Source organism: Anguilla rostrata, chromosome 5 (assembly GCF_018555375.3).
Source record: "Anguilla rostrata isolate EN2019 chromosome 5, ASM1855537v3, whole genome shotgun sequence".
In the NCBI taxonomy this organism is placed as follows: domain Eukaryota; kingdom Metazoa; phylum Chordata; class Actinopteri; order Anguilliformes; family Anguillidae; genus Anguilla; species Anguilla rostrata.
This window is the reverse complement of record NC_057937.1, coordinates 44702202-44719245: the sequence shown is the minus strand read 5'-3', so window position 1 is coordinate 44719245 and position 17044 is coordinate 44702202. Positions and strand designations below refer to the sequence as shown.

Genomic DNA, 17044 nt, shown 5'->3' with positions numbered 1-17044 from the left:
AGTAGACAGACCCTTTATGAGATCAGCGTACCATGATCTTGAACGATATGAAATACAACCAAAATTGTGCCCATTATATAGGCTATAGCACGGTGTAGAGATCTACAAAACACAAGGAACACAATAGTCACACACTTTTTTCTTTCCATTAAATATTAAAAAAAAGATAATAGCATAATTAGCTACATCATAATAAAAAAAACGTGGTTGACAAGATTATGTTTGAAGGCTTCTGCTTTCATTCCCAACAAATGACTTCGTATCACCAATGAGAATCAAAGTGAATATATCGGTTAAAAGAAATACCAGCATAAAATACTACTGAATAGGCTCGTATTGACACTTTTCCTAAATGGACAGAGTCAATGCAATACTTTTCAGAGTTCATAATGACCAATCTCAGCGGTGCCTGTAGAGTACAGACATCAGACCATTCAGTCAATTAAAGGCATAATGACACCAATTAGAGGCAGTGCAGGCTCACATCCCTGTGGAGATGAGGTGGGAGAGGGCACTTGTTTCTTTTCTGCACATAAATGAGGTTGTGTGTAAATGAGCACACTGAAATGAAAAGATGACTGTAGACAGCGCAAGGCCATACTGAATGTGGCCAAAGGCAGTAACAGAAATGACGCAACTGCTCTTTTGGAGGATAACAGTGATCCAAAACTTGGATTAGCATTGAAATCAGATACAGAGGAGTTTGATTTATAGTTACTTTTATTTTCCCTCAAAATGGACAAACAGAAAAGCACAATAAAACAATCAAAGCCACTGCTTAAATTGTATTCAGCACAAACTATACACATCACACCCACCCGAAACAACACATTCACACTTCAAATATATTTCCCCCTTTCTTAAAACAGCTTGTTATCTGCAAACAAAACACAATCTCGGAATCCAAATGGCAACATTTCCAAATTAATTGTTTTCAGTAAAAAATATTGGAATATAGATACATATAATTATATATGCATTACTGCTACAGCGTTTCAGTAAGGAGTTTAAATAGTATAGGCCTACATGTTCACAGACATTCTATTGCATATCCTCCTGCTGACACTGAGTTCAGCATTTCCCAAAGAAATAACAAGAAATCATTGGTACCACAGTATGTGAAACAGGCAATATGGGTGTAAAGCTATGATTACCCATTGCTCCAAACATTTTCTCCCAAAAACTAAAATGACACACTGATGAAATAAGCAATAGTAAAAAAAAAAAAAAAAAACAATAGTAAAAAGGCAAAACACCTCAGTAGAAATGCACAGACAAAATCCCATTTCATGGTCTGGTAAAGCATTAAAAAATAATCTTAAAGGGATGAAAAACGGATGTTGTCAAACAGCATAACTGTTACTCCTCAAAAAATGCCTAAATGAAATAAAAGTCTGCTTCCTAGTTCCTTTTATCATATTTCCTGGTACGATGACTTTGTGACCGAGGCATCATCTTCAACATCCCTGGAAACACACATACACACAATTAAAAGATTACAATACAAACAAAATTTAATAAACTCTCTTGTAATAATGTGTAAAATATCCCAGTCTAACATTTTAGTTTATGTACATCATTTTTGTGGATTGGAAATTGAAGTATCTGACATCCTACACATGAAAAACAGGATCTGGTGTGAGAAACAACCCCCGTTAGTCGCAGATTAACCTGTAAAGAAGTTTAGCTGCACCGTGACTAGTTTACGGAGCTCAGCCAGACCCTACCTACTGGGCAGTGCCTGGTCGAGCCCCAGCCAAGACCGATCCTGTCCTTTTTGGACTATAGTCCATAAGATATACAGAACATGTCGGGTCATGTACAGCAACACAAGCAGAGACCCTTAAGGTGTTTGAGACCATGCTAGACACAGAGCTAGATAGGTGGTCTAGCTGGGAAGAAAGACCTGGACCCATTGTCAAAGGTTCTTGCGGTCTTAACTACCCATGACTTCCTACAATGACCTGCTGGATGAGGATTTCTCTGCATTTGGTGATCTGACTTTCCTCCTACTCAGCTCTATCCATCCTGCCGTTGTGTGCAGCTGACAGAGGAGCCGGACCTCAGAAACGCACGTGGCAGAGCAGCTGGCACATGGCCAGAAGCTGTTTGCAGAGACCGCCTCTGGCCAAGTGCTGCACACTTTACTGCTAGCACAGCGAGCAAAACAAACATTTACATTATCGCTCAGATTTGCTTTACAACAGCACCGTAAATCCTGAAACTCAAACAGACCATATTCTATTTCTTCTATGGTTTTTCATGCCTATATTGAAACTTGCAAAGAAAAATCTTCTGAGGTCCCCGCTCTCTTCCCTGGTTTATAATTAGCCTGATGCTCAGGACACTGAGAGCTGAGATATCTCCCGAATGGCCTATAAGCAGATACCAGCCAAGCCACACATTCACATGCTCCATTCAGTTCATCATTCATTAACCAGAACCTGATCAGGCTGGTATAGAAACAAATATAGCAGTCTGGCTATCCATTTAAAATAAATACCGAAAACAGAAAAGATTCAATTGCAACATAGCCTATATGTTCCATTTTACACTGAAAGGCTGTGTGAGCGCCACCTCTTCCTCTTATGATTAGAATCATTGATGAGGTATGAATTTCTTAATACATAGATACCTGCTTTTCATTTTGCTTCAATATGTTGCAGGTGATAAAATCAATTCACGCTATGTACTGTAACATCCTAGGTTAGGATTTTCTATATTCACCTCCGTACTTGAAGGCGTAGTTCACCCAAAAAATTGATGTTGTTCATTAACTTTGTTAATTCCTTTGGACATGAACATCACCACAGCATCTTTTTGATGTGATTAGAGATGTATTGCTCCATCAAATGGTTAATCTCTGAAATAGATTAGAATTATTTGCAGAAATGGGACACCTTCGCCCTGCTATAGTTGAGGCTGGGCTATCAGAAGATTGCAAGATAGAGTTCCACTATTGAAATACTCCTTTATATAGAGATTGAAATTACAATAGAAATGCAGGCTTACATACAAAAAATATGGCAACATGATTATGTCCCAAACAAAACAGATGAGCAGATATTTGTTATGGTGTTACAGCAGTCATCCGTTTACAAGCCAAAAGGGGTTTGTATGATTGTATAGGCTGACAGCCAAATTCAATTTGCTTGTTTGATGTTCTATTTCTTTGATGTTTACATTGCAAAAGCATGCGACTATGTTTACAATTGGATTTCTGAATGAGGGCAGGACCCAAAAAATCTACTGCATACAAAGCAGCAGACAGCAAAATTAAATTGAGGAGGAATGTTGTACAGGAAATTGGTTTGAGTGGAGTGCAGGAGTGGTCTGATATGCTGTCTGTTGGTGGAGTGGGCACTGGTTTAAAAAAAAGTCCTGTACAGAGCCCCTACTGTGCACGGCAATCAGTAACAGGGAAAAGACACCACTGGCTAGATGTTTCGTTTCAACCTTCCAGCAATAAAAAAAGCTTCTTCCTCTCAAATGCACAGTTCAGTCATAGATCTGCAAACTTCTGCTGCACAGCACACACAGGGTTTCCAATAAAGAGAACTGTTATCAAGTGTCATTTGCCTTCTTTTAGCTTTGTTCTGTGAAAGGATGGCCAATGAAACGTGGGGTTAAGTATGCGCGCGCGCACGCACGCACGCACGCACACACGCACACACGGGTCTTACAAACACACCATCTCTCCAGTCTCAACATTAATGGCCTGGTATTTACACTGACTTATTTCTGACCTCAACAAGGATCCAGTCTCACTGCTGGAAAGGGGAGCCAGTCAAAAACGCAGAGTCTGACATGGATTCAGGCCCATTCATCACCTGCAATGCTGTAGCATGTATGTCACACGCCAACTTCGCATGACTGTTTTTACCGCACAAAAAAACAGCTGATGTGCACTGACAACAAGACAGATGCTTTTTGTTATTGCAGAGAGTGTTAAATGGCATACTGTACAACACAACTCGGTCAGCCCTTGTGGTGCACTGGAGCCTTCCACTGCATAAAAGCAGAACCACGGTCATCTACATGCCAGCTGGGTCATGGGCTGGGTTTTTCACAGTTCCATACTGGAGAGAGTTTCAGACCAGCTACACTAAAATTCCCACTAGATAAAAAAGACCTTCCCAAAAGAACACATACAAAAAATGTATTTAACATGTAAATAATTAGGGGCAGAGTTTCATTTCATTTTATAAAAACTACAATGTACATGTGCATTTGTCATCTTGATTATGCCTTACCTGACATCCTCCTCTTTCAGTTTCCTAGCAGCTTGTTTTGATATTTTAATCTGCAAGTCCAGTCTGTGCAAGTAGTCCTTGGCTGACAGCTCCTCTGGCTGGGAGGGTCGGCTATCGAGCTCCTGGGTACTGAGGGTGGGTGAAGTGGAGGGTGAAGAATCTCCCTCTGTGTCCAGAATCATACTGGACCCTTCCGGTACTGTACAGCCATCCCCAGCCTCGCTCTCAGGAGACTCTAAAGTTGTGAGTCCGTTGAAGAGCTCAGATTTCACCGAGCGCACTGGAATGTTCAGACTGTTCCGTAAAAATATACAATCGTTCCCAAAAAGCTTGTTTGCCCTTTTTATTTGTTCCATCTACATTTGACAAAATGGAAAAAAAAAGAAAATGAAGGGGAAATATGGTAGAGAAAAAGACTAAAGAGCTACTACTAAATCTGACCAGACAAACAAACAGCGAACCTTTTTTTTTTTATTTTTTTATTTTAAGTACCATTTTCACAAAGATTCATCTTATAAAGATTTGGCTACATGATGTCATTGGCAAACACTCTAAATTACGAGACAGTGTATTCAATTAAATGAGTCAGGCAAATAAATATTTAATAAATAAATTTAATAAACCATATTTAGTATGCTAATCTCTTATACTTTTAAATTTGAAATGACAGTTGTAGCTAACAGTAAATGTGTACATTACAGCAATATCATGCATGCTTTTAAAAACAGGGAAGATATTTTACACTGTGGGCTAGTGAAGCATTTGGGGACTTAAGTATCTTTTATTGCACCAGTTACATTTCAGTGATTACTGGTATTATTGCAGAGAAGGGTGTCGTAATAATTTTTTGTTGCAATTGAACGCATATCAGCGAGTCTAGGTAGTGTTTTGTTCCCATCACAGACGAAGATCCCGAATCACAACAGCCGGGCAAAAAATGCGCTCAACTACGTACTTCCTGGTTGTAAACCTATCCCAGTGGAAGCAGCCCATTCTACATTACATTACATTACATTCATTCTAGAACCGCTTGATCTTGTGTAGCTTTCTTTTGTGCATCCTTGTCATGTCATACTGTACTGACCATAATTTTAAATTACGTGATTTCATTAAGGCTAACTCCTAAATTGATGGTTTATTTTATCATTTAGCAACCCCATTTTGATACAATGCGTAGATAGCGGACTGGCTAGCCCACCACATCCATGCTATCACAGCCTGGTCATCTAGATGATGTGCATGCCTCGAATGTTTACTTCACAATATGGTACTGTAGAGCTTTGCATTTACTTCTGATTTGCGCATGCATTGTTTTCGTAAGTACACCGCTGCTCATCAGTCATTCCAACATTCCACAGTTGATCTTATCCTTACCGTAACGCCGTATTTGAGAGCTATCCCTTGCAGCGTGTCACTGTCCGTAACCCGATGGACGATATATTTTTCTCCCAAAGGTGCTGTAACGCTGGCTGTACTTCCATATGAACGAGTCTTGGTTCGGGCCAAGCTCTGTGACAGTTCACTTTCAGACTCTGATCCGGACCGTGATCTGGGAAAGATTGGTTGCCCGAACCGGCCTCCATCCCGCAGTGACAAGACTGGGGAAAACTCCGCCATCTTCTTTTCAATAAATAATGAGGTTGCTCTCTTATGATACGCCAGCCGAGTCGACGCCCTCAAAAGCAGCGCGTCTTAATTCAAACTGTTGAAGAATTCCTTTGTACCTATACGCATAATTCGTAATTGCAATTCGACAGGTGAGCATGTTGCTGTATTCACCCTATAATTTGATACGTGAACAGAAGAAATAGTCTTATTAATAGTCTTTTGTTTTTCAGAAGCCCATCTGCATAAACCATTTGCCTATCGCCTATAGCGTTATCGAAAATCAGAACTCGAATAGTTCAACAACATGCATTTCTTTCCTGATTTTGGTTTGCGTAAATAATATGGGAACATTGCAGTTTTCATAGGTCTAATATATTTACATTTAGGCTAGGCTAATTTTTTGACAAGAATCAAAAGCCACATTGTGTCTTAAATAAGTGGCCAAAACATTCAAAGATCCTTTCTACAAAATTAAAAGTTTGAAGAAAAAAAAAATAAAAACATTAAACCAAAATATGGCAGACAAATTAATTTAGGTATATACTCTTAATGTGGAAGAACTCTACTGTTATTCTTCTGACAGCTGCTACAGGCCTAATAACTAGTATTGTTTTTGCAGTAAATTGCTAAGTGTGCTTCAATCAATAGCAGAAGGATGTTTTCCTTTCCAGGCATCCATTTTGAAAAGTCATTGAGCTGCTGTGTGATATTCTAGAGACAGCCAACTTTCACCATGTGTGAAAAATCACTTTCCTAAAATACATACACCCAAGCCATTCCATTTGTGTACAGTACACTCTTTGAATCCATTGCCCGAACAAATTTGCCATGTTGTGTCAACAGAGTAATTGATAGTTCCATTTCATTTATAGATTATGTATAAAAGCTAATTCAATAATAAAATTTTGTTACTGCTACATTAGTGTTATAACGAGTAAAACCACCAGCCTAATTATAACTGGCAAGCTTTGAGCCAGGGAGCACTGGTGGCAGGTATTCCAGTGAGGAAACTATGACTTCTGCCTTTTAAATGTCTAATACATTTCAGTGAGAAATGATTTGGTAGTGTAATCATGGAATACACTGGAACACTTCGCGTGCAGCTCATTTATGGCCACATATATATTACAACATGTGTAGACTTATTAGATTATTCGACTGAAGCAGCTTACACAGTATAACATTTAATAAATAAGCTAAACCAGAAGAGCGCAAACATTTCCGTAGTGATAAAACATTTAAAATATGTATTATTCACTGCAACACATTTATTTAACACATTTATTTCTTGTATTTATCTTTTTTATGCAGTTTTTTACACAACCTGGCCAATAGGGAATCTCTTACTTAAAAAGTGACTGAAATCTTTAATTTCACCTCTCCTCCTGGCTGTGAGCCTGAAATTTAGTGTGTGTTTTCCCTTTCAGCCTGCAACAACCACCTTTGGAGTTTACAGTCGGGAAGATCCCCGAATTACTCTGACAGTCTAGCCTGGAATTAACCACCAAAACATTTGTCTACAGGGGCTGTTTTAATTGGTGTTAGTGGTAAAGTGATTCATTTAGCCCACATGAATGATTTCCTTTCAAAATAAATACTAAGCAGACAGATAAAAGAAATAGACGCCCTCATAATTTATGGGTTCTGCTGAAGGCATATTTTGATGCACAGAATTACCATTTAATCATCATTGACAGTGGGTTTCTTTACAGGGAACCAGAATAAAGGCATGAAATGTTGTTATATTCCTAGATTGCAATAATTGCATGGTGTTATTACTGTGCTGTAGGGGTACCCAAGGAGTGTATACAACATGTGACATTGCCCCCTAAAGTCTAGTGAAAATGAAAGATACTCTGGGTTTGTGGTGTTTGCTTTTGAAAGGTTCTGTTAATTAACCAGTAAATTAGCCACTTAAAAGATGAATAATCCATTTATATTACTTAGTACAATGAGCTATTGGTTGTGCTTCATGTAACTATTGCCAGTATTCATTTATTTTATACAGAGTTCATGCATCACATTAAAACATTTGGTACGGTATTTATTCCAAGATTTGTTATTTAAATCTGAGGGCATGTGTCAAAAGATATGTTTAGAGAAGAGAAGAAACATTAACATTTAAACTGAATTGGTGGTAAAAGTTTGAGGCTAACATGGTACACATGATAAAACATGAAAATCGTATTGTGCATTTCACAGCCCTAAGGAGGTTTTCCCATTTTATTTCTCTAAAACAATTACTATATGTTGATATTGTAAATTAGAGATTAGGTCAAAATTTACATGAGTAAATGTTGGCTGTATTTAAAAGAATTTCAGTGAAGTGTATTGCTGTTCCTGCTATACCTTGGGAAAAACTCATTCAGAATTTATAACTAAGAGTGTGTGTTTTCTCTCAGAGAACAGGGTACAACAGTACAAACAAGTTGTTAGACATTCACTCAACAAATTGCCTGGAAAGTTGCTTGCTTTTGCAAATAAAATGTAGCATGCTGGTTTCGAACAGATATGTCATCACGGGCCTGAAGCACTTTGCTTTCCATAGTAACCACTACTCCACAGTACGATTGCGCTCCCTTATCAGAAGCACACACTGCTAATTTCACTGGAAAGACATCAAACAGGGACCTACAGTAGATGCTATTGTATGGATGGTCCTATTGTTCTGCAGTGGATATTTAAGTTGTGAACACAGAATGGAAATGCTTCGTATGAATGAATGATTTGTAAGCTGCTATTTACAAATCACCCCTCACATGTAACTAATTAGGTAATTTACAAAACATATTGTGCCCTAAATATTATATGCAATAGCGCATGCAGTTTTGTTGGACATATATTGTATCCACAGGTCAATTGATTTTATTCTATTGTATTCATTCATGTGGTTTTAAAATGATTTCCAGGGTTACCTGTAATGAGCTCCAGGCTAGTTGTTTGGTAAATACTACTGCATGTCATAAATACAGCTATAGTGTGCACCAAATCAATGGCTGTCGCCAACACAGGCAACTCGTGGACTGCACACTTTCCAGTTTTGGAAAGACCTTCCAAGCTCACTGTGGAACAGAAGCATGTCAATCAGTTCAACTGGCCTCTGTGTGGCAGGATATATGCCTCAGTGGAGCATTAAGCAGTCTGCATTATACATCACTGCCCCACACTTGAATATGCAGTCACCAAGACTTGGTTCAGTAATCGATTTCTCCCCCACTGTGGTCATTATGGGCTGTTTTCTGTTGAACTGTTTGCCATAGAATCATGGAGCAATCTTATGGATCTCTGTGTCCAAGCATCATATGAAGGTAGCAGTTTCACCACTAATTCATGCCACTCTGAAATGCACAGCAATACTGAAATGTTTTGGTAGCAAACCTAATTTATATTTTCTGCCTTTCTGCTTTAAATCATTACCTTATGAAGCCCTGAATGGTGAGTTAAATCTGTAGTATTCATAGCAGAAACAATACAATGTATAAGTGAAGGGACCGGAAGGAATCTTTCAATTGAATTAAAGATAAAGAAAACACATTAAATTAGTCTGTCATTACATTACTAATTTAAGCAGGTGCTACCTTTTGTTTCTTGCATCCTGATTTACGTATCTGTGGTGGTGAAACATTGACTCTGCTTTACAAAGCCGTACTGTTTGAGGGAAAACAAACCAGATTACCCCTACAATGGTCACACAATGCCATCATGATATTGTGAAAGTGGAAAAAACCAGGATAAAAATCTGCAGGTGCAGTGGCAGCTGTTGCCATTGGTATACCAGTGTGTATTGCCATGGTAAAACGATGTCTGCACAAAAACAAATATTCAGTTTCCAGTAAAGAGAGAATGGAAGTGAATGAATTCATGAGTCATGTTTTTTTTCTCAGTTCAATGAGGACAAATGTTTCTATCAACTGTTACTGGGTCCCCAGTATTCATTACTCTTTCAAATGGAAAAAAAAGAACTTAATTATAGCAAGCACACAAACTTGTAGAGAAACCATATCATTATAATGCTAAAAAATGGTAACCTTTATGATATCTTGGAATCAACAAATAACACACTTTTCTGTTCATCTGTACCTTCATTTGAGCATGTGGCCTCTCTGGTTATACAAATGGAACTATGATTAGTGAGCCAATTATTTGGTAACCAGGCTCATGTGACATGTCCATTATCTACTGAAGCAAATGGCTCCAATTCATTTGTGTCAAAAAAATCTTTAAATTGTTATCCAAAGTAATTCTGGGAAATGCAGTAATTATAAAAAAGAAAAAAGTGGGTTGGCTTAATTGTATTTTTAGTGTTTTGGTTCAACTCAACTATTTTATGGTAAACGTTTTTGTTATAAGCCAGGAAAAGGTTCTGATAAATACTTGTTTATCATCATCATCATCACTATTATTATTATTATTATTACAAATTATTTGTGAGATTATTTTGTCTCAGCTACACATACTGCTTCATGAATTACATTTTGTTCATTTAAAATATCAAAATCTGTGAAGTAGATAAACTTAATTTATAACAATAGGTTCTATTTCACTTTTCAGAAATAAATATTGAAATCATTTTAATGGGTTCAGTTTGAATAATCAAAGGGTACTTGAATGGTCAGCATTATATTATGCCATTTACCTCTACAATAGGTCAAATATACGGTGCAAGCATGTGATTTTATGTTCAGAGTCACACAGCTATTCAAATTCAGTAATAAGGCCTTTTTTCTTACAATAAACATAATCAATGGTACAGTCATAGAGGAATAATTAATTAAGACTGTAGCCACAAAGCTATTATGGGAAATTTATGACAAACACTGTGACACAGTGTGTCCTCTGATCCGCAGTGGTGCAGATGAATTGGCTACAATAATGCCACTCATCTGTCAGAGGATATACTTCAAGGACAGGCTTTCATGCCAGATTAATTAGTGTACATACTGGACAGATACCTGTAACTAGCAACAAAAAAAAGTCATATTTTTCTGATATCACTTCCCAGAAGAATACACACATTTTCTCTTACAGTAAGTCCGAAGGATCAACCTTGATGCTGTATTCAGCAAATGAAAAAAAAAAACGATGAATTGGCCCTTTCAGATATGCTGTACCTATAAAACTGTGGTTATAGCTTTGGAGTTCAGGCGTAAGTGAAGAATGAAAATTGAACCACTCAGGTAGTCATATACCTCTGTCATTAAAAACAGATTTTGAAAACAGAAACAGTTTTTTTCCAGTGTGATTCAGGTCTTCCTGTTATGCCTTATTTAAGTGCAGGCCTGTTACAGGAGCTGATAGCCTGTGAATTCAGACTGCTAGCTGTCACTTCAATTAAAGTAGGACACAACAACACTAGGGACACCACAAAAAAGGCTGTATGCTGTGTAACTTCTCTGTTAAAGGAGGTTATCATGGAGCAGCAAACAGAAAAGCCATTGGGGTTGATGTGGTGATAAGATTCACTGTGACGTGAACTGAATTTGTTGTATATAAAAGTGGGGTGACGCAACAGGGGTAGCCATATTTCCAAATTATAAAACCCACTGTCAGCCATGTTACCAATGACACTTTTAAAATCAGAGCCCACCATAAATGAAAATTGGATGGATTGGGTTTATTCAGTATAGCTCCTTTCAACTCACGATCTGAAATCACCTGAACCACATGGGTGATGCCTTAAAATGCCTTTGGTTTCTTTGTTTCAAAGATGTACCTGGATCTGGACACTGGTATGGTGCAGAATGGGACTGTTTCGTTTTGTTTTTCTTTTAAATAAATTTAAAAAACGCATGGTTTTGGGCACCATATTTTTGGTCAATGCTGGCCCAAGTTTAAAGAACTTGTGCTGTAGGTGCATAAAGCCAAAAAATGCTAACCACACACTGAAAAAAATGTGTCTTCACCATATAAATGATTTATTATAAGCTCACGTAATAAAAATGAGTGCAATGTGTTCAGCTGCACAACACAAAAAATAGATGAACAGATTTAGTTTTTCCAAATCTTACAATAGCAAGCAGTAGGTCACAGTCTCAGACCAAATTTGTAAATACACTTTTTGCATGTTGTAGATCAACTATGGCTACATAAAAGCAAAATATCTATATCTACTGTCAATGAAACATAGGCCTATATAACACCCCAAATATATATTAGAGCAGGGGTGTCTAATCTTATCCAGAAAGGGCCGGTGTGGATGCAGGTTTTTGATTCAGCGCAGCCCTACAACATCTGATTCAACTAATTAACTGATGATGGTCTTCAATCAAGACAATGATAAGTAGAATCAGGTGAGTAGTGCTGGGTGAAAAGCAAAAAACCTAGACCCACACTGGCCGTTTTCATTTCACACCATCTTTTATTGGGTGCCTAACTGTTTCAAAGTACTTTAATAAATGTATTTGCTAAGCCTGCAATTCATTTAAAATCAGTTTGGGTGTCCTATTTCCAAGAATCCAAGGCCTACAGTGAAGGCAGACAGGGCCAGTTCCAGACACTGTGTTCTTTGTTGTCAATCTGTTCATTGGTGCCAAAGTGTTATTTAGCATTTAGTCTTTATTTTGCAGTGTTGTGTGTTGGGATTGTTTTTTTCTCATGTGTTTTAATTAATTGCTCAGAATCACAGACCTTTTAGGATCCAGTTGCTCTAGCATAATGCTAATATTAAATAACAATGGAGATTTCATCTGACTGAACAGCATGTTCCTTGGACATCTGGCCTGGCCTGGTAATAAAGTGGGCTTATAATTTGGTGTGGTTGCTATGACGATGCTGTTGTGAAGCATGCATCAGTCCTTTTGTGCCCTCTGTCCACTCCTGTCATCATATACCTAATGCCTGGGAGCAGATGGGTAGGAAATAGGATCCTCTTGGTCATGGTAACCTTGCCCAGGCTTATCAGAAAGCAGGTAATGTGATGCAGCGCATAAGTACAGTATGCTAACCAAAAATGATAAGTGGGCCCTTCTATAAGTGACCTTGATGACTAAACTCACCATTTACCCTTGAAGCTTTTTATTTTTTTATTGCAATTCCTCTTTTCAACAAAAAAGTTCACTTCAAAAAGTGAATTAAAAGCACTTTATCTACACTGAGCTGGTCAACACAACCATGACAATGCCAAATGTACATTAAAATATTTTGAGAGAAACCATTAAGAGAATCTATATATATATATATATATAATGAAAGGATGCGTTTGTGAAGGATGATTTCAAAACATCTCTGTTCTATGAATCAGTAATGTTTACATTGAGTTTATGGGCAATCTTTCCATTGTCTCTGACACAATCACAATTCTGAGACTATTGAAACACCTCCTTTTAATGATCAATGTTTCCCAAGAGAATCTTTACCCTATATACATCAAGTTGATTGCTTCAGAATAACAATAAATGTGCAATTATTGGCAACAAATCTGAACTACCTAAAGACTTTATACATCTTTCAGGTGACTAGATAGTTGGTTCTAAAAACTCTGCAGGTGTGCAACACCAGTTAGTCAAACGTGTAGTGTGAAGGTATTTTCCCCAACTCTCCACTAGAATTTTTACCATTGGTCAGCAAAGGAACAGGTGGTGCTTTTTCCATTCACTATCAAAAATGAATGGAAGCAACCATGAAATATTGCTGTGTGCAGCAATTAAGGGAGGCAAGTCACAAATACATACAGTACAGGCCAAAATTATTAAGCTACCTGTGTTTTTTATTTTATTTTTTTTAAACTTTAGATAATAATTCAGTTAATTTATGTGCATTTATTGAATAGGAAAACTAAGTACAAACATTTTATTTCAATTTCTATTTACAATAACACAAAATATGAGTTTTTAAAAAGGACAGGCGGCCCAATACTTTTGGCCCATACTGTATGTAAATGAAAAAAACATGCAAAGTCATAGTCCTAATGAGTTTCTTAGTCAGCCAAGCAAGGCAAACTTTTTCCATTTTTTAAATTTGTTGAGCAGCATAGCACCACCTGGTAGTTTAATCTGGCTAATTCTTTAGGGCTGTCTTCAGGACAGAGCTGTAAATAGATTTAAGAAGTTTTGTCATGTGGGCCTAACTGTCTAGGATTTATTATCCTCTTGTTAAAAAGTCACACACATTCAAATTCATTGGATTCCAATGAGCATTTTTAAGCATAGCAACTTTAAAAAACAATATTTCAGAGTCCATTCTATAATACAGGTTTCCTGCAAATCGATCAAACTGTTTTAAGAGACGCCTTTTAAGTGTTTTTTAATTTATTCAAAATGGTGGTAAATCCATAATCCTGAGCTAATGGGTCCTTGAGGTAAATTTATTCTGTATATAAAGCAGGATCTTGTGACATTAATTACTGGTCCCGAAGTCAAACAGAGTAGAACTTATCATTGTTTAATTTGTGGAAATTCAGTTGGCTTCTATAGCACCACCATGTGGCCAATCAGCACTAAATTTGATGAGCAATCATGTGGAGGTACCATCTATTGGCATGCCGATTTGCATGTGAATTATTCAGGGTAGCCACACCCACACACAGTTTCATTGGCTTACTGCAACCAATAACCTTTAAAGAGCAGCATTCATTGAACTCGTCAATGAAAATTTCTTGAAAATTAGTCAAAACTCCTGTAGGAGGAGATGTCTTTTAAGTGTTTTTCAGGTTACTCAAAATGGTGGAAAATCTACCAATCACACCTATTCAGTCAGTTGTTCATTGTGATGAGAGGCATGGATTGACTGTGGTTTTATGTCTGTATGCCAAATGGGGCAGGAGTTGTGCCCTTTCAAATTTCCAATTTTCTGTTTAACACTTTAGCACCACCAAGTGTCCAAATAGGTGCCAAAATCACTCCTGTGACAAACGCAACCTTCAACCACTGTGCAGTTTTGTAAGAAGTTATCAGACGCTCTTGCCAGTAATTAGCAAAACATCAGAAGATATAATAACAACTCCTACAAATGCAATAGGGTTCCAGACCCCTAAAAATAGAAATCAATCAAATCACACTGCAGGATCTATTCTACAGTATGTATACTCAGTCAGAAAAATGAGCAGATGGTCTACTTGTATTTTAAATATTATTATTTCTATTTTGGCATGCATTTTAAATTATTTGGAATGGAAAATATTTGTCTAGGTGGGATTTCTATATTTCTAAAAATGTTCATTCGGTTTGCTTGTATTATGTTCATGACAAGCATTATGTTCATGACAAGCAATATATGGTCAACCTACCATAAAACTGATTCAAAAGCTGAATGTGCAAAGCCACTGCATGACAATGTCATTCCTGTTATAACTTTGCATCTAGTATCCTCAGTCAGATTCACTAAGTGGAAAGTCACAAGAGTTTGCCCTGTTGCATGTTGTAAGGAAAGATGAACAGATGATGAATGATAATGATAATTGTATGCATAGTCGCTATTTGGTTAAGACTTAATATAATAACAATAGTAATAACAATGAAAAAAGGAAGAATAGATGTTCATGGTTTCCTGCAGAAATAACCACAATGACCACAGACTCTCAGTCCTTTAGAACATTAACTTCTGTACCTTCTGACCTCATGTACACAGACAAAATTCACAAACAACTTCACAAGTCCACACAGTACAGCCCCAAACTTGGGTTATTCTGCAATTCTATGCAGATGTTCCTTGAAACCGTTTAGAAAACATTGGGTAGCATTGCTTTGGAATAGAGCTTGTTTCATTGGTGTAAGCTAAGATAGTCAATATTGTTTGTTATAACTTGGCCTCATTTTGATATTAATACTTTCAATGTCAGGCCTTGATTTTTCACATTTTAATTAACAACTTAAACATCTCATCAACAAATATTCATTTAAACGGCCTCTTGGGACCTCTGTTGGTTAACCACACGTTCAGCAAATGTACGCCATCTTAAAAACAAGTAGCCATAGGTTGTGCATTTTTTCTTGTGGACACAAGATGGAGCACTTGAAGCCATTTGAAAAATAGTTTCTTAATCTAGTCCAGGTTAAATTCTCTGTTTGTCATCATGTCTCAATTTTTCTTTCAGACATAAGATGGTGCTGTTGGACCCATTTTATATGGTGACTACGTCCACGTGTGACCCGTTGTTTGAGAGAGCATCAGACAGTTCCCTTCATAAATATTTCCCCAGACACTGAATAGGCGATTCCCCACAGTTTTACACAATATGTGGTGTGTGATGTTCCATAGACCACATCCAGCTTAACACACACCAAATTCATGCTTTTCTTTTCAAGTGTAAACATTTGGGAAATAAGATAAAATCGCTAAAAATACTTTCTCAAACTAGAATGGAGGTGTTACAACAAAGAAACTCCACTAACAGACAAGGAAAGAACTGTCGATAGGGACAAAGCAGAACCATGTGTACATTTGATTATTATAAAGAAGTTTCCTTTATAACCAGTACAAGATTCACTAGCCCACCTTCATATGATTTCACAAATTTCCAAAATTCACATCTGGACAGACAAATGAGAACTTCTGTGCATGCTCTCTCTAACCTAAACAATGGTCCACAAAAATGAAAATACATGACAATCTGAAAACACAGACTACTCTCTTGATTGTATTCTTTGTGACTGTCACTGATTTGTCACCTTTAATCACCTAAATCCAGAAAATCTGATTGTCTCGGGTCATGGGTAATATAACTATTACTGATTACAAATATAATAGATGGGTTGAATGATGTTGAAGAGCACTGGTCTGGGTGGGGTCAGGTGTGCTTCCTAGGGAGTGACAGCAGCTACAGAAGCACCTGTAAACAAGATATTTCTGATTCGTCCCCCCTATCTTTTCACCTAGAAAATGTGTGCTGTGTCTACTCTGGAAGTCAAAACAAAGTAGTCACAATCACAGAAAGCACATTCATATACTTAACTTTGATCTAGACTGTGCCATTCATTTCAAGCTTATACTGATAAATGTGGGTGGAAGTCTTTAAAGGTCTAGGGTGGCAGGATGAAGAGATAACATGATTACACCAGTCGTCAGTCTGCCAGCTGATATGATTTCAGATAGAGAACTGAAATTACGGGTTGGCCTTGAACAGTCATCAGTAACCATATTTTAACCAAGGGACACAGCTGCAGTATACTGCTGCTGTGTCTGCAATGAGCCATCGTTATTATTATTGTTAGGACAAAGACATATGTTTTAAAATAAGATTTGGCCTA

General features: G+C 37.4%; 1 protein-coding gene across 1 annotated transcript; it reads right to left on the bottom strand.

Moving 5' to 3' along the window:
* Positions 1–702: 702 nt before the first annotated feature.
* Positions 703–5898, bottom strand: LOC135255377 (lysM and putative peptidoglycan-binding domain-containing protein 2-like). Its single transcript, XM_064336465.1, has 3 exons — positions 5628–5898; positions 4254–4609; positions 703–1466 (listed from the first exon to the last, which is right to left on the bottom strand). Exons 1-3 carry the CDS (start codon positions 5868–5870, stop codon positions 1415–1417), a joined length of 651 nt encoding a protein of 216 aa, XP_064192535.1. The 5' UTR covers positions 5871–5898; the 3' UTR covers positions 703–1414.
* Positions 5899–17044: the final 11146 nt, after the last annotated feature.